Raw genomic sequence first — 18,548 nt, 5'->3', positions numbered from 1 at the left:
CCAGCCTCCTTGCCTACACCACTTCCAGGCAACCTCTAGACCTCAACTACTCACTGAATTAAAAAAAAACCTTCTCCTCTGATTCCCAATCCCTTGCATTCATACACACCTGCGTTCATGCAATGATATGCAAAAATATACAGTTATGGAAGATATAAGAAAATCCCTGTCTATTTCTTGATGTAGTCAGTCACAACTCTCTCTTACCCCCTCTCTTGGTGATCCTGTATCAACATGCTCTTATTCCATTATTCTGACCCTTCAATACAGACAACAGCCAAGATCTTGCAAACAAAGTTCAACACAATAATTGAATATTTTACAACGTTTTAATCTTGCCTTTTAAGAAAGATGTTGGTTGATGATACATTGTATAAAAGAAATGGTTTAGCTCTGAGTGAATGATGCAACAAAACATTACAATTCAACTATAATAGCAGCTGGAATTACATTCATCAAATACTGTGCACAATGTATTCTACTCACAAAGACAATGATAGAATTAGAGGAGAAAGTGAGGTCTGCAGATGCTGGAGATCAGAGATGGAAATGTGTTGCTGGAAAAGCGCAGCAGGTCAGGCAGCATCTAGGGAACAGGAGAATCGACGTTTCAGGCATTAGCCCTTCTTCAGGAATGAGGAAAGTTGGTCCAGCAGGCTAAGATAAAAGATAGGGAGGAGGGACTTGGGGGAGGGGCGTCGGAAATGTGATAGGTGGAAAGAGGTCAAGGTGAGGGTGATAGGTCAGACTGGGGTGGGGGCGGAGACGTCGGGAAGAAGATTGCAGGTTAGGAAGGCGGTGCTGAATTTGATGGATTTGACTGAGACAGGGTGGGGGGAGGGGAAATGAGGAAACTGGTGAAATCCGAGTTCATCCCTTGTGGTTGGAGGGTTCCTAGCCGGAAGATGAGGCGTTCTTCCTCCAACCGTCGTTTCGCTGTGGTCTGACGATGGAGGAGTCCAAAGACCTGCATATCCTTGGTGGAGTGGGAGGGGGAATTGAAATGTTGAGCTTCAGGGTGGTTGGGTTGGTTGGTCCGGGTGTCCCAGAGGTGTTCCCTGAAACGCTCCGCAAGCAGGCGGCCCGTCTCCCCAATATAGAGGAGGCCACATCGGGTGCAAAGGATGCAATAGATGATATGTGTGGAGGTACAGGTGAATCTGTGGCGGGTATGGAAGTTTCCTTTGGGGCCTTGGAGGGAGGTGAGGGGGGAGGTGTGGGCGCAAGTCTTACACCTCCTGCGGTTGCAGGGGAAGGTGCCGGGAGTGGAGGTTGGGTTGGTGGGGGGTGTGGATCTGACGATGATAGAATTAGGCTAGAAATGTACAGGTTGCATTGAGTACAGTCCTAAACTGCTGTCCCAGCAAAAAGCAAGGAGAATAAAGTCTAGTCATAATATCAATTTAAATCAGAAATCCAATCCTCACATGACTGTTGTTACTGTGGTTATAAAGTTATACAAAAGTTGGTTTATATAAGAAAACGATTCTTAAAAAATGAAAGAACAGAAGATTACAAATTCATGCAAGTCAGTTTCCTGAAGCCTCTGGTTTTGATGAATAAGGCAAATGAACAGACATCATCTCACGTTGAGACAAAAATTGATCACACCATGTTACATAGAGACATAATCTCAAACCTTGAGCTGTTGACCTGCATTTCTTTGACTAGATGCTCACATATGGAGAAAAGAAAGTTTAGAAAATCTTGCCACTTCAGGGAAGATTGCCAGTGAATGAATAGGTTGTCCAAATCTACTGCTGTCCAGGAGTTTCTGGATCCTCCTGGGTTTGAATAACATGGAACAAAGTGACATTGAATAAAACTTGATGGCCATTGTTCCAGGCATACAGCATTCGGTCTCTGGCATTGTAATCCAGCATGGAAATGTGAAAGTACTGATTATGAAATGGGATGTCTGTGTACTCATAACTTGAAGTCTTGGTGGAGTACGCAAAGTAGACCTTGGCTCCTGTCAGGTGGGAGTTGGTGACATACAACGTGCCACAGATCATGAAGGCCTCACCAGCACTCCTCTTAGGATAGACTGTGTCCCAGCTTTTCCGCACCTCCAGGGTCTGCTCATCCAGCTGGCTGATGACAATATTTCCTGCATTCTGATTGGTGGCATAGACAGCCCAGATTCCACCCTCATCAGCCATGAGGTCAATGTCAGAGAAACCACCCCAGGTGTAGGGATAGATGTTATTGAATCCAGCATACTCCAGGCTGCGCTGGGCCAACACTGAGCCTGTCTCAAAGTTATACTTTATCAGGGTATTGCTCTGGTACTTGTTAAAATAGAGAGAGCCATTATAGACCAGGTGATTGGTTCCTGCCCAGGGATAGGGCAGACGGTAGAGCCTGTAATCCTCTCCACTCACAAAGGCTGTCATAGACTTGTATTCACGAACCACTTTACTACTTGTGTATCCATCCATGTACCACACCTATTGGAGCAACATACAGAATAAGTCAGTACTTATACTCCAAAATTAAATTTATAGTTTTCATCAGAGAGAGAGAGAGAGAAAGATTTGTATTTTTAGCAGTCTCTGCATCTGTCCTATCAATTTTAACAACCAGTGCACATATATACTATAAGATCTTCAGAAATAGGAACAGGAGTAGGTCATTCAGCCTATTGAACCCACTAGCCATTCTGTAGGAGCATGGCTAATCAAACAGTCTTCGTGAGTACTTTCCTCGTAACCCTTTATTCCCCAACTGATCACAAATCTATCTATCTCAGTCTTAAATATACACAAGGACTCTGCCCCCAGAAGTCTCTGTTCAAAGAAGTTCAAAGACTCTCAATCCTCAGAAGAAATACCTCCTCGTCTCAGTCTTAAATTATTGCCCCTTAATTCTGAAACTATGCTCTCTGGTCCTAGAGACAGGGGTGACATCCTCTCAGCATTTACCTTGTTAAGCCCCTTAAGAATTCTAGATGATTTAATGTGATCATCTCTCATTCTTTTAAACTTCACTGAGTAGAATCCTAATCTGTTTAGCCTTTGTTCATAAGGCAGTCCCTCCACACCAGAGATCAACCTAGTGAACCTTCGTCAAACTGCCTTCAATGGAATAATATATTTCCATAAATAAGGGATACAAAACTGTTCACAGTAATCCAGATGTGGTCTCACCAGCGCCTAATACAGTTATACTCTTTTAGTCCAAACCCTTTGAAATATGGTTCAACATTCCAATAGCCGTCCTGATTGCTTGCTGCACTTGTGTGCTAACTTTCTGTGTTTTGTGTACAAATACCCCAAAGTCCCTTTGCGTTGTAGCTTTTCTCAATTTAAATAATATTCTGTTTGTTGTTCTCCTTTCCAAAATGAACAACTTCATATTTTCACACATTACATTCCGTATGCCAACACTTTGCTCATTTACTTAACCCATTGATATCTTTTTGGAAACCGTTCGTATCCTTCTCGCAACTTGCCTTTCCACCTATTTTTGTGTCATCTGCAATTTTGGCTACAGTATAAATACATTCCTCCAAGTCATTAATATATATTGTAAACAGTTTTTGGGCCCTGTGGAACGCCAGTGGTTATGGGTCACCAATCTGAAAAAGAACCCCCCCCACTCACTGTTTCCTGTCCATGTCCCTATTGCCTATCCAAGCAAATGTACTACCTCAGCACCGTGGGCTCTCATGAGTTAAACTTTTGTAAGGTGCTTTGTCGAATTCCTTCTGCAAGTCGAAGTATAACACATCTACTGGTTCCTACTGGTTGAGACTTTCTCAATAAACTAACAAATTAGTCAAACATGATTTCCCTTTCACGAAACTATGCTGACTCTGCTTGATTTATTAATGAACTTCCAAAGGTTCTGCTATTACTTCCTTAATAATTAATTCCAATATTTTTCCAATAACAGATGTTAGGATAATCAACCTATAGTTGCCCACTTTTTGCCTCCCTCCTTTTTTGAATCGGGGCATCACATCAACAGTTTGCCAATTCTCTGGAACTTCTCCAGGACCCAATAATTTTTGGAAAATTGCAACCAGTGAATCCAAGCCTGCACCGACACATTTTGCCCTTCCACACTAAAACTGTCTTCATTTACACGTATTCCTCCAGGTGCTATCGTCCTATTCATGCATTCGTCTGGGTGCTTCTTGAACACTGCTATTGTGAATGCTTTCACCACCTCCTCTGGCAGCACATTCCAGATACTCACCACCCTTTTGTGTGACAAATTTGCCTCGCACATCTCTTTTAAACTTCCCCCCTCATACCTTGAACCTGTGTCCCCATGTAATTGACCCCGGGAAAAAACCTCATATTTTCCACTCTATCCATGCCATTCACAATCTAATAAACTTCTGTTAGATTAGATTGCCAACAGTGTGGAAACAGGCCCTTCAGCCCAACAAGTCATAGAACATAGAACAATACAGCACAGAACAGGCCCTTCGGCCCACGATGTTGTGCCGAACATTTGTCCTAGCTTAAGCACCCTTCCATGTACCTATCCAATTGCCACTTAAAGTTCGCCAATGATTCGGACTCTGCCACTCCCACAGGCAGCGCATTCCATGCCCCCACCACTCTCTGGGTAAAGAACCTACCCCTGACATCTCCCCTATACCTTCCACCCTTCACCTTAAATTTATGTCCCCTTTTAACACTCTGTTGTACCCGGGGAAAAAATTCTGATTGTCTACTCTATCTATTCCCCGATCATCTTATACACCTCTATCAAGTCACCCCTCATCCTTCTCCGTTCCAATGAGAAAAGGCCTAGCACGCTCAACCTATCCTTGTACGACCTATTCTCCATTCCCGGCAACATCCTGGTAAATCTTCTCTGCACCCTCTCCAAAGCTTCCACATCTTTCCTAAAGTGAGGCGACCAGAACTGCACACAGTACTCCAAATGTGGCCTAACCAAAGTCGTGTACAGCTGTAGCATCACTTCACGACTCTTGAATTCAATCCCTCTGCTAATGAACGCTAATACACCATAGGCCTTCTTACAAGCTCTATCCACCTGAGTGGCAACTTTCAAAGATCTATGAACATAGACCCCAAGATCCCTCTGCTCCTCCACCTTACTAAGAACCCTACCGTTAACCCTGTATTCCGCATTCTTATTTGTCTTTCCAAAATGGACAACCTCACACCTGGCAGGGTTGAACTCCATCTGCCACTCCTCAGCCCAGCTCTGCATCATATCTAAGTCCCTTTGCAGCCGACAACAGCCCTCCTCACTATCCACAACTCCACCAATCTTCGTATCATCTGCAAATTTACTGACCCACCCTTCGACTCCCTCTTCCAAGTCATTAATAAAAATTACAAACAGCAGAGGATCCAGAACTGATCCCTGCGGAACCCCACTTGTAACTGGGCTCCAGGCTGAATATTTACCATCTACCACCACTCTCTGACTTCGACCGGTTAGCCAGTTTTCTATCCAACTGGCCAAATTTCCCTCTATCCCATGCCTCCTGACTTTCCGCATAAGCCTACCATGGGGAACCTTATCAAATGCCTTACTAAAATCCATGTACACTACATCCACTGCTCTACCCTCATCCACATGCTCGGTCACCTCCTCAACGAATTAGTCCATACCGACCCTCCAAAGAGTAACCCACCCAGACCCATTTTCCCTCTGACTAATGCACCTAACACTATGGGCAATTTAACATGGCCAATCCACCTAACTTGCACATCTTTTGGACTATGGGAGGAAACCCATGCAGACACAGGGAGAGTGTGCAAACTCCACACAGATAGTCACCCAAGGCTGGGATTGAACCTTGGTCCCTGGCGCTGTGAGGCAGCAGTGCTAACCATTGGACCACTGTTGAGAGGTCATCACTCAACCTCAAAAAAACAAAGAAAAAGAAAATTCCACCACAGGAACAGGCCCTTCAGCCCTCCAAGCCTGCACCAATTCAGATCCTCTAACTAAATCTGTTACCTTTTTCTAAGGGTCTATATCCTTCTGCTCCCTGCCCATTCATGTATCTATCTAGATACATCTAAAATGACACTAATGTTCCCGTCTCTACCACCTCCACTGGCAATGCATTCAAGGCATCCGCCATCCTCTGTGTAAAGAGGTTTCCACGTATATCTCCCCTAAACTTTTCCCCTCTTACTTTGAACTCATGACCGCTAGTAATTGAGTCCCCCGCTCTGGCAAAAAGGCTTCTTGCTATCCACCCTGTCTATACCTCTCATGATTTTGTAGACCTCAATCAGGTTCCTTCTTCAGCCTTTATCTTTCTAATGAAAACAATCCTAATCTACTCAACCTCTCTTCATAGCTGGCACTCCCCATACTAGGCAACATCCTGGTGAACCTCCTCTGCACCCTCTCCAGAGCATCCACATCCTTTTGGTAAAGTGGCGACCAGAACTGTACGTAGTATTCCAAGTGTAGCCACACCAAAGTCTTATATAACTGAAACATGACCTGTTAACTCTTGTACTCAATACCCCGTCTGATGAAGAAAAGCATGCCATATGCCTTTTTGACCACTCTATTGACCTGCATTGCCATCTTCAGGGAACAATGAACCTGAACATCCAGATCTCTCTACATCAATTTTCCCCAGGACTTTTCCACTTACTGTATAGTTCGCTCTTTAATTGGATCTTCCAAAATGTATCACCTCGCATTTGCCCAGATTGAATTCCATATGCCATTTCTCCACCCAACTTTCCAACTATCTACATTCTGCTGAATGCTCTGACAGTCCCTTTCACCATCTGCTACTCCACCAATCTTAGTGTCATCTGCAAACTGCTAATCAGACCACCTATACCTTCCTCCAAATCATTTATGTAACTCTCTGCATTCCAGTGAAAACAAACTCAGTCTATCCAATCTTTCTTCGTAACTAACTCCACCACCCCCCTTTCCCCATATCAGGCAACATCATGGTAAACCTTTTCTCTACCCTCTGCAAAGCTTCCACATTCTTCTGGTAGTGTGGTGACCAGAACTGTACATAATATTACAAGTGTGGCCTAACGAAAGTTCTATAAATCTGCAGCATAACTTGTTTATCCTTGTACTCAGAAGGCAAAAAATGAGTAGGAAGGCAGTGCAGGTATCCCCTGCGGTCATCTCTCTCCAAAACAGGTATACCGTTTTGGATACTGTTCGGGGAGATGGCTCAAGAGGGGAGGGAAGCAGTTGCTAAGATTATGGCACTGTGGTAGGCTCTGCTGTTCAGAAGGGCGGGAAAAAGACTCGTAGGGCCGTAGTCAAAGGGGATTCTATTGTAAGGGAAGTAGATAGGGGGTTCTGTGGCTGAAAACGGGACTTCCGGATGGTATGTTGCCTTGCAGGTGCTCGGGTCAGGGATGCCACCGATCGGCTGCAGAGCATTCTAAAACGGGAGGGTGAACAGCCAGTTGTCTCGATGCATGTAAGAAAAAATGAGATGAGGACCTGAAAGCAGAATTCAGGGAGCTAGGAGAGAAGTTAAAAAGGACGACCTCAAAGGTAGTGATCTCAGGATTGCTGCCAGTGCCACGTGCTAGCCCAGCATAGAAATGAAAGAATAGGCAGGATAAACACGTGGCTTGAGGGATGGTGTAGGAGGGACGGGTTCACATTTGTTGGACATTGGGACCGATTCTGGGGAAGGTGGCACGATTACAAATTGGATGGTCTACACCTGAACCAGACTGGAACTAATGCGCATGGGGGAGTTTTTGCTACTGCTGTTGGGGACGTTTTAAATTAATGTGGCAGGGGGCTAGGAACCAGAAGAGAAAACAAGTAGACAGTGAGGTGGAAACTGGGGACTGTATGAATCATGAAGTTAGCATTAATAAGGGGAAGAGTAGGGAGAGAGCAGATGATCACAAAAGAACTGGTGGCCTGAAGTGCATATACTTTAATGCAAGGAGTACAGTGGGTATGGCAGATGAATGTAGGGCTTGGATGGTGCCTGGGAGTATGATGTTATTGCAGTCACAGAGACTTGGTTGAAGGAAGGGCACGATTGGCAACTAAATGTTCCAGGATATAGATGCTTCAGACAGGACAGGGAGGGAAATAAAAGGAGAGGGGTGGAAGGAGTTGCATTGCTAGTCAGGGTTGATATCATGGCTGTGCTAAAAGAGGACACTATGGAGGGCTTGCGCAGTGAGGCATTATAGGTGGAGCTGAGAAATAAATAGCTGCAGTTACATTGGTGGAGCTGTAATACAGGCCTCCCAACAGTGAATATGAGGTAGAAGAACAAATAGGTAAACAGATTATGGAAGGACGTAGAGGCAACAGAGTGGTGGTGATGGGAGATTTTAATTTTCCCAACATTGACTGGGATACACTTAGTATCAGAGGTCTGGATGGGGTAGAATTTTTAAGAAGCGTCCAGATGAGTTTTCTTGAGCAGAATGTCAATAGTCCGACGAGGGAAGGGGCCATATTGGATCTGCTGTTGGAGAAAGAGCCAGGTCAGGTGGTAGAAGTTGTGGTGGGGGGTTTCTTTGGGAACAGTGACCACAATTCTGTAAGTCTTAGAATACTCAGAGACAAGGATGAGAGAGGTCCTAAGGGTAGAGTACTAAACTGGGCCAAGGCCAGTTGTATTGAAATTAGGCAGGAGCTGGGAAATGTGGATTGGACACAGCTATTTGAAGGAAAGTCCACATTTGATATGTGGGAGGCGTTCAAAGATAGATTAAAGATAGTGCAGGATAGGCATGTCCCATTGAAAGCAAAGGATAGGAAAGGCAAGATTCATGAACCATGGATGACAGGAGAAATCATACAACTAGCCAAGAGGAAAAGGGAAGCGTACATAAGGTCCAGGCAGCTAAGAACAGAAAAGGCCCTGGAGAAATATCGGGAGAGTAGGACCAGTCTTAAATGAGGAATCAAGCGGGCTAAAAGGGGTCAGGAAATAGCTTTAGCAAACAGAATTAAGGAGAATCCCAAAACTATTTATTCTTATATAAGAAGCAAGCGGGTAACTAGAGAAAGGATTGGTCCACTGAAGGATAATGAAGGAAGGATGTGTGTCGAACCTGAGAGAATGGGTGCGATTCTGAATGATTACTTTGCATCAGTGCTCACCTCGGAACATGATGAATGTTGAGATTTAAGGTAGAAGTTTGATAACTCTGAATCATGTTGATATAAGTAGGGAAGATGTGTTGGGTAGGCTAGAGGTTATTAAGGTGGACAAATCCCCAGGACCGGATGGGATCTATCTCAGGTTGCTGAGAGAGGTGAGAGAGGAAATAGCTGGGGTCCTGACAGATATCTTTGTAGCATCCTTAAACACAGGTGAGGTGCCGGAGGACTGGAGGGTTGCTCATGTTGTCCCCCTGTACAAAAAAGGGATATTCCGGGTAACTACAGATCAGTGAGCCTGACATCGTGGTGGGAACGTTGCTGGAGAAGGTACTGAGGGATAAAATCTATTTATATAGGAAAAGAATGGGCTTATCAGTGATAGGCAACATGGCTTTGTGTGAATGAGATCATGCTTTACCAACTTAATAGAGTTCTTTAAGAAAGTGACCAAGTTGATGGATGAAGGAAGGGCTGTAAGATGTCATATACATGGACTTTAGTAAGGCATCTGATAAGGTTCCCCATGGTAAACAAATGGAGAAAGTGAAGTCGCATGGTGTGCAGGGGTTCTAGCTCAGTGGATAAAGAACTGGTTGAGCAACAGGAGATAGAGAGTAGTAGTTGAAGGGAGTTTCTCGAAATGGAGAAAGGTGACCAGTGGTGTTCCACAGGGGTCAGTGTTGGAGCCACTGTTGTTTGTGATATACATAAATGATCTGGAAGAGGACACTGTTGGTATGACCAGCAAGTTTGCAGATGACATGAAGATTGGTGGAGTAGCAGAAAGCATAAGGGACTGTCAAAGAATACAGGAGAATATAGATAGACTGGAGAGTTGGGCGGAGAAGTGGAAGATGGAGTTCATTCCAGGCAATGTGAGGTGGTGTATTTTGGGAAGCCTAATTCTAGAGCGAATTATAATGTAAACAGAAGAGCTTTGGGGAAAGTTGATGAGCAGAGAGATCTGGATGTTCAGGTCCATTGTACCCTGAACGTGGCTGCACAGGTAGATAGAGTGGTCAAGAAGGCATATGGCATGCTTGTCTTCATCGGACAGGGTATTGAGTATAAGAGCTGTCGGGTCATGTTAAAATTGTACAAGATATTGGTTCGGCCACATTTGGAATACTGTGTATAGTATTGCCAGTTCCTCTATTCCTCCATTAATAAAGCCCAGTATGCTGGAAGCCTTGCTAACCACACTTTCATGACCAACATACATATCCATAGAGTCATAGAAGCCAGAAAAAGACCCTTCTATCCATGAAATGTATTAGGTCAAAAATAACCACCTAACTATTCTAATCCCACTTTGGTCAAGTTAGATGGCACCTAACCTCTCTACAGTCATCCCTGCCTCAGCTGAGGGCCACACACTCTCAGAATTGCAAAGGACCCACTCTGCACTACATCCTCAGGAGAATTCATACTCTCAACAAACAGTATTTCAATTCCATCTCAAACATCAAAAACTGTCAGTACAACAAACTTTTATCTATCCACCTCCATAACCAGCGCTCCTCAAACATTCCAGAAGAGTCCCCTGGCCTCAGAAACTACTCAGACGTCATTAGCCATGCGGCTGATGCAGCTGCCACCCCCACGCTGATGAATGATGTCACTTCCGCCCCCATCATGGCCACTCCCACAACCACTTCCGCCCCTCACAATTCCTCATGCATCACACGTGACATCACTTCCGCCCCTCACATCATCGCTGATGCCACACGCTCAGTGACGTCCGACACCCCTACTGCCGTGGTCACCACCACTTCTGCCCCCACCAGTGCCACTCACCTGCATTCTGCTGACACGCCCCCCACAGACCCCACTGTCACTATCCCCACCCCCCAGAACTCCAAGGGGAACACTACCCCTGCTCATGACTCCACCACCATTCCCCCCCCCACCACACCACAGGTTCCGCCCCCACTCCCAGCTCCACACCCACACCAGCTCCCAGCCCTGCCGAGTTTTCACCATCCCTCCAGACCTTCCCCTCACTGAGGACGAACGATCAGTCCTCAGCAAAGGACTCAACTTCGTTCCCCTCCGTCCACGCATCAATGAATTTAATATACGCCGTGACGTCGAATAACTCTCCCGTCGCCTCCGCCTCCGAGCTTACTTTCACAATCAGGATTCCCGCCTACCTTCCGAGGACCCCTTCACCCACCTCCAACACACTGCATCCACCTGGACACCCCGCGCTATTACCTGCCCTCGACCTCTTCATTTCCAACTGCCGCCGGGACATTAACCGCCTCAACCTGTCTACCCCCCTCCCCCACTCCAACCTCTCACCCTCACAACGTGCAGCCCTCCAATCCGGACCTCACCATCAAGCCAGTGGATAAAGGGGGCGCAGTGGTAGTCTGGCGCACTGACCTCTATACCACTGAAGCCAAACGCCAACTCGAGGACACCTCTTCCTACTGCCCCCTCGACCATGACCACACCCCCCACCACCAAACCATCATCTCCCAGACCCATACAGAACCTCATCACCTCAGGAGATCTCCCACCCACAGCTTCCAACCTCATTATCCGGGAACCCCGCACTGCCCGGTTCTACCTCCTTCTGAAGATCCACAAGCCTGACCACCCTGGCCAATCCATTGTTTCAGCATGCTCCTGCCCCACTGAACTCATCTCTACCTACCTCAACACTGTCCTATCCCCCCTACTCCAGAAACTCTCCACATACGTTTGAGACACCACCCATGCCCTCCAGCTCCTCCAAGACGTCCGTTTCCCCGGTCCCCAATGCCTCATCTTCACCATGGATATCCAATCCCTCTACACCTCCATCCGCCAATACCAGGGCCTCCAAGCCCTCCGTTTTTTCCTCTCCAGACGTCCCCAACAGTACCCTTCCACCGACACTCTCATTCGTTTAGCCGAACTGGTCCTCACCCTTAACAATTTCTCCTTCAAATCCTCCCACTTCCTCCAGACCAAAGGGGTAGCCATGGGCACACGTATGGGCCCCAGCTTTGTCTGTCTCTTTGTTGGCTACGTAGAACAGTTGATCTTTTGTAATTACACTGGCACCACTCCCCACCTCTTCCTCCGCTACATTGATGACTGCATTGGCGCTACCTCGTGCTCCTGCGAGGAGGTTGAGCAATTCATGAACTTCACCAACACATTCCACCCTGACCTTAAATTTACCTGGACCATCTCTGACACCTCCCTCCCCTTCCTGGACCTCTCCATCTCCATTAATGACAACCGACTTGACACTGACATTTTTTACAAACCCACCGACTCCCACAGCTACCTGGATTACACCTCTTCCCACCCTATCTCTTGCAAAAATGCCATCTCATATTCCCAATTCCTCCACCTCCGCCGTATCTGCTCCCAGGAGGACCAGTTCCACCACAGAACACATCAGATGGCCTCCTTCTTTAGAGACCGCAATTTCCCTTCCCACGTGGTTAAAGATGCCCTCCAATGCATCTCGTCCACATCCCGCACCTCCGCCCTCAGACCCCACCCCTCCAATCATAACAAGGACAGAACGCCCCTGGTGCTCACCTTCCACCCTACCAAACTTCGCATAAACCAAATCATCCGCCGACATTTCCACCACCTCCAAAAAGACCCCACCATCAGGGATATATTTCCCTCCCCACCCCTTTCCGCCTTCCGCAAAGACCGTTCCCTCCGTGACTACCTGGTCAGGTCCACGCCCCCCCTACAACCCACCCTCCCATCCTGGCACCTTCCCCTGCCACCGCAGGAACTGTAAAACCTGTGCCCACACCACCTCCCTCACCTCTATCTAAGGCCCTAAAGGAGCCTTCCACATCCATCAAAGTTTTACCTGCACATCCACTAATATCATTTATTGTATCGGTTGCTCCCGATGTGGTTTCCTCTACATTGGGGAGACTGGGCGCCTCCTAGCAGAGCGCTTTAGGGAACATCTCCGGGACACCCGCACCAATCAACCACACCGCCACATGGCCCAACGTTTCAACTCCCCCTCCTTCACCGCTGCTCCCTCACCACCAGACGCCTGGAGGAAGAACTCCTCATCTTCTGCCTCGGAACACCAACCCCAGGGCATCAATGTGGACTTCAACAGTTTCCTCATTTCCCCTTCCCCCACCTCACCCTAGTTCCAAACTTCCAGCTCAGCACTGTCCCCATGAGTTGTCCGGACTTGTCCTACCTGCCTATCTCTTTTTCCACCTATCCACTCCACCCTCTCCTCCCTGACCTATCACCTTCATCCCCTCCCCCATTCACCTATTGTACTCTATGCTACTTTCTCCCCACTCCCACCCTCCTCTAGCTTATCTCTCCACGCTTCAGGCTCTCTGCCTTTATTCCTGATGAAGGGCTTTTGCCTGAAATGTTGATTTCGCTGCTCCTTGGATGCTGTCTGAACTGCTGTGCTCTTCCAGCACCACTAATCCAGAATCTGGTTTCCAGCATCTGCAGTCATTGTTTTTACCTTGCAAAATATTAATACCTTGGCCATGCCCCCTGCTTCTATGTGTAAATCCTCTTTTTGGTCTTCATACAGACAGCCCTCCTTCTCTTTCTATCACTCTTACAATTTACATACTTATAGAAGACTTTGGGATACCCTTTATGTTGGCTGACTTTTCTCAAATTCCTCTTTGCTTCTCTGATATGCCTTTTCACCTCTCCTCTGAACCTTCTGTATTTCTCTTGGACCTCAATTGTATTTTCTGCCTTACACCAACCATAAACACACTTTTCTCTTTTTGATGTTGATTTCTATCTCCTTTGTCATCCAGTGAGCTCACTTCAGATATTTGTTTGTCCTACCTTTTCCATTTAAGGGAATATACCTCAACTGTACGTGAACCATCTCTTCTTTGAAGGTAGCCCATTGTTCAGGAATTGCTTTTCTCACCAACCCCTTGTTTCAGTCAATCCTTCTCAGCTCTGTTCTTGCCACATTGAAGTTAACTCTCTGCCAATGATTTTCTCATTTTCCTCACTCTGGCTCATGTCATTCTCCACCAGGTGCTTGAACCTTATGACACAATGATCACTGTCTCCTAGATGGTCCCCCACTTGACCCATTTAACCCAGCTCACTTCCAAGGACCAAGAACCAATAATCCACCCTTCCTTGTTGAAATGGACACATACTGCTGTCAGAAACTTTCCTGAACGCAATCCAGGAACACTTGCTCCTTGCTGCCCCTTACTACCAGTATCCCAGTCTATATTTGGGTAATTTTAACTGTTCTATAATGTTGACATGACTGTAATTTCCCTGCAGATTTGTTCGTCTACATCCTTTCCATTTGTTGGTGGTCTATAGATTACTTGAGCAAGGAAACTATATCCTTTATATTTCTAGTTCTAGCCAAATTGATTTTGTCCTTGGCCCCTCTGAGATATCGTCTTTCTTTCTTTATTTAATGTCATGTATACTCATGATGTGTTTGTTACAAATACAGTGAAAAGTGTTGTATAATGTTGTCACTCTCCGGCGCTATTTTAAAACACAGAAAATAAACCATGACGTACAATGTAAAGGTAGAAAATAAAGAGTGAATTACAAGTTCCACTTTACAGGCCTTCTTCTTAAGCGCTTCGCCATCAGCCTAGATCCAGGCTCTTCCACTCTGATACTGAGACCAACACCAGCACAAAGCCAGCCGTGAGTTCCTTTGCCACACTGCCGCCACTGGAACAGAGTCGACATTCTTTGGCGCTACCTTGCCTCCACCAATGTCTCTGTAAATCATGCTGGGCCAATCTTGGCAATGCAGCCACTGCTGATGCTGCTGAGTCCCATACTGGCCCCAGACTGCTTCCCTTTGCTGCTGTCTTAGGAACAAAACTCATCTGTGACACACTGGGCACCTTGATGCTGCCATTGCCAGTGATGCCAATATCGCTGCAGCCATGCTCTTCGCAAGAATGTAAGTAAAATTAAAAAGTAAAAAGACAAAAAAAAAGAAAAAATACAGCAGACAGAGCAGATGAGCTCTCAGTTCAAGAGCTTACTCTGCTGCCACCATCTTGAAATATAGATTTGGAATCTTTGAATCTGCAATGACCTCCTTAAACAACCTTGACCTCTGCTACCTCTCCTCCTTCCCTTTTTTTCTATCTTTTCTGAACAATATATTCAGGAATATTTAGCACCAGTGTTGCCCTTCCTTGAACCAGGTCTCTGTTATTACCACAACATATTTCCACATGGCAATCTGTATCTGTAATTCCGCAAACTTATGTATACTCTATGCATTCACACAAAATCTGATTTACACTCATTGCTTTCTCTCTGATTCCAATTTCACTGATTAATTTACTATTTTGTATGCCAGTGCTAACAGTATCTCAAAGTTTTTTGTGACTCCTGGTCTTCTCTAATATTCTCACTTGGCTCCCACATCGCTGTCAAGTTAGATTAAAGCCCTTGCAACAGCAATAGGAAAATGCTTTCAAGGAAATCAGTTCGAATTCTGTTCAGAAGCAACCCACCCAGATTGTGCAGGTGTCAGGTGTTGGTGGATTTGGCAGGGTAGACGTGGAGAAGTTATTTCACCTTTTGGGAGTACCCAGGACCAGGCGTCATAATTCTTAGAAAAGGGGTATCCCATTTAAGACAGAGACTCGGAGAAATTTCTTCTCTCAGATGGTAGTGAAACTTTGGAATTCTTTACCACAGAGGACTGTCGAGGCTAGTCATTTAACTGTATTCAAGGCTGTGATGGATGTTTAATCTGTAAAGGAATCAAAGATTATGGGGAAAAGGCAGGAAATTGGAACCGAGAGTTATCAGATCAGCCATGATCTTATTGAATGGCAGAGCAGACTCGATGGGCTGAAAGTCCTGCTTCTGCTCCATTGTCATAGAAGCATCAAAATCCAACAACAAAGAGAAAGGACCTTCAGAAAATGGAGTCTGAGCTGGTGTAAAGTTAGCACCTACCTATTCTAATCCCACTTTCTATTACTTGGGCCATATCCTTGTATGCCTAGACATTGCAAGTACACATCTGAATATTTCTTTAATGTTCTGAGGGTTTCTGCCTCTGCCATTCTTAAAGGCAGTGAATTCCAGATTTCCACCACCCTCTAGATGAAAAAACTTTCCTCACATCCCCTCGAAACCTCCTCTTAAATAAAATCAATTCCCCCAGTCATTAATCCCTCCATCAAAGGGGGAATTTTCTTTCTGTATTACTTGTCCATGCCTCTTATATCTCATGATCTTATAGTCAGAACCAGTTCCAGTGCCCCAGGAATCTTAAGCCCTCCTTCCTGCACCAACTTTCCAGCCACACATTCATCTGCCTTATCCTATTTCTATACTCACTTGCACATGGCATTGGCAGTAATCAGTAATCAGTCCTGCTTTCTAATTTTCTACCTAGCTTCCTAAATTTGAATTATGACACTACATTCCCCCTTCCTATCTAAATCATTGGTCGCAATGTGAACCGCAGCCCCTTTCTGTTCATCCTCCCCCAGAAGAATGTCCTGCAGCCACTCTGTGACTCCTTGACAATGGCACCAGTGAGCCAATGTATAATCTTGGGGTTGAAACTTTATTGCTGGAACAGCACAGCAGGTCAGGCAGCATCCAGGGAACAGGAGATTCGACGTTTCGGGCACAATCTTGGGGTGACATTGACGTCCACAGAAACACTAATCTCTTTCCTTAACTAACAAATCCTGTATCACTATCACTCTTCCTTTCTTCTTCCTCATCTCCTGGACAGCTGAGCCATTTGTGATGCCACAATGAGTCTGTCTACAATACTTGAGGAACCAGGAACCTCAGTAGCTTCCAAACATAAATCCCAATTTGTAACTGGGACCCCAGAGGACTCCTGTGTTACCTGTCTGTTTCTCTTGGGCTGCCCAATGGTAACCCATTCCCTTTGTGCCTCCAGGCTTTTAAACTGCAATGTGACCTCTTCACTGCATGTCAGCATCATCATTGGCTGGTCCCTTGCAGATGAGGATGACTCTCTTCCATTCTCAGGACAAGTCTATAGGTGGTTGTGCAAACCGATGCAGCTTCCACAGACTCTACTACACTCAGGACAGAAGGTGATCATGGGAAGGAGTGGGTGAGGCATTAGCGTGACATTGTGTTCCGTATTCTGTTTTTGCCTGACTTCCGTTATTTCCTGACGGCAAGTCTCGATGCCTTCCCAGATGTGCCTTCTCCACTTTGGACAGACTTGGGCCAGTAATCCCCAGGTGTCTGTCGGAATGCCTCACTTGGCCAGTGAAGCCTGAAGCCTCACTTCCCCTGTCTACCTGGAGCTTGGTTGCTGTTTCGGAGCTGGGAATAGAGCATCTGCCTGGGAAGTTTAGTATCAGTCATGTGGATGACATGCCCAGCCCATCACAGCCAATCAAGGGTGGTCAGTGCCTCAGTGCTGAGGAGGTTGGCCTGGTCAAGGATGAGCGGATTCACAGGACATTGTGCAGGCAGCGCTGGTGGGACTGGTCCATCTCCTTACAGCGCCTTGAGATGTCTGCTATAGACAGTACATGTCCTAGAGCCATATAGGAAGGTGGAAATCACACACCTCTGTAAACCAGGAGTTTTGTGTTGAATCTGACGTTGCTGTCTTAGAACACTCTTTTCCTCAGACACTGTGCACTGGAGACGGTGTTGGATCTCTTTATCAATAAGTGCTTTGGTCGGCAGGACACTCCCAAGGTATTGGAAGTGGCCAGTGTTCTCAAAGACCTCCCCGTGGACATTGATGGTTAGGGGTTCACTTAATAATGCCAGGCCACGTTAGTGGATCATGTGGATGTTCAGAGTGAGGCCCATGCCTTTGTAAAGGTGCTGATGATGGTCTGGAGGTCATCCTCTGACTTTGCACATACATAAGTATCATCTGGGTACTGCAACTCAATGATACTGATTGTGGTGACTTTGGTTTTGATTTGAAGGCGGGGGGAGGTTGAATAATTTCCTGCTGGTTCTGCAGGTTAGCCCCACTCCAGCGGAGAGCTTGTCAGCAGTGAGGTAAAGCATTGCAGCGAGGTAGATCGGGAACAGTGTTAGGACAATGACACAGCCGTGCTTGACACCGGTCCGAATGGGGAATGGGTCGGTGATGGAGCCATTTGTCATTACCACGACTTCCAAGTCATTGTGGAGCAGAACGGTGACTTGATGATGACAAACTTTGTGATGCAACTAAAGTGGAGAAGGACACTTCATGATGCTTCCTGGGTGATGGTGTCAAAGGCCTTTGTAAGGTCAAAGATGGCCTTGTACATGGGTAGGCTCTTTTCTCTGCCTTTCTCCAGCTGTCACATGGTGAAAATCATGATTTGGATGTAAACATAGGAGGTATAGTTAGTAAGTTTACTGATGACACCAAAATTGGAAGTGTAGTGGACAGCAAAGAAGGTTACGTCAGAGTACAAAAGGATCTTGATCAGTTGGGCCAACTGGCTGGGGAGTGGCAGATGGAGTTTAATTTAGATAAA

The 18,548-nt window shown here is 46.0% G+C and overlaps 1 protein-coding gene across 1 annotated transcript in view; it reads right to left on the bottom strand.

The window, feature by feature from the left end:
• Positions 1-333: 333 nt before the first annotated feature.
• The window catches only part of olfm3a (olfactomedin 3a), a 66,308-nt gene continuing 48,093 nt past the window's right edge, over positions 334-18,548 (bottom strand). Inside the window, exon 6 of the mRNA XM_043702885.2 lies at positions 334-2,450. Within this exon, the coding sequence (XP_043558820.1) occupies positions 1,755-2,450 (696 nt within the window). The 3' untranslated portion in view covers positions 334-1,754. The remainder of the gene's footprint in view (positions 2,451-18,548) is intronic.

This window comes from Chiloscyllium plagiosum, unplaced genomic scaffold (assembly GCF_037043375.1).
Source record: "Chiloscyllium plagiosum isolate Xiang-an unplaced genomic scaffold, Cpla_swu_hap1 HiC_scaffold_9, whole genome shotgun sequence".
NCBI classification, from domain to species: Eukaryota; Metazoa; Chordata; class Chondrichthyes; order Orectolobiformes; family Hemiscylliidae; genus Chiloscyllium; species Chiloscyllium plagiosum.
This window is presented reverse-complemented; position numbering and strand designations above follow the sequence as displayed.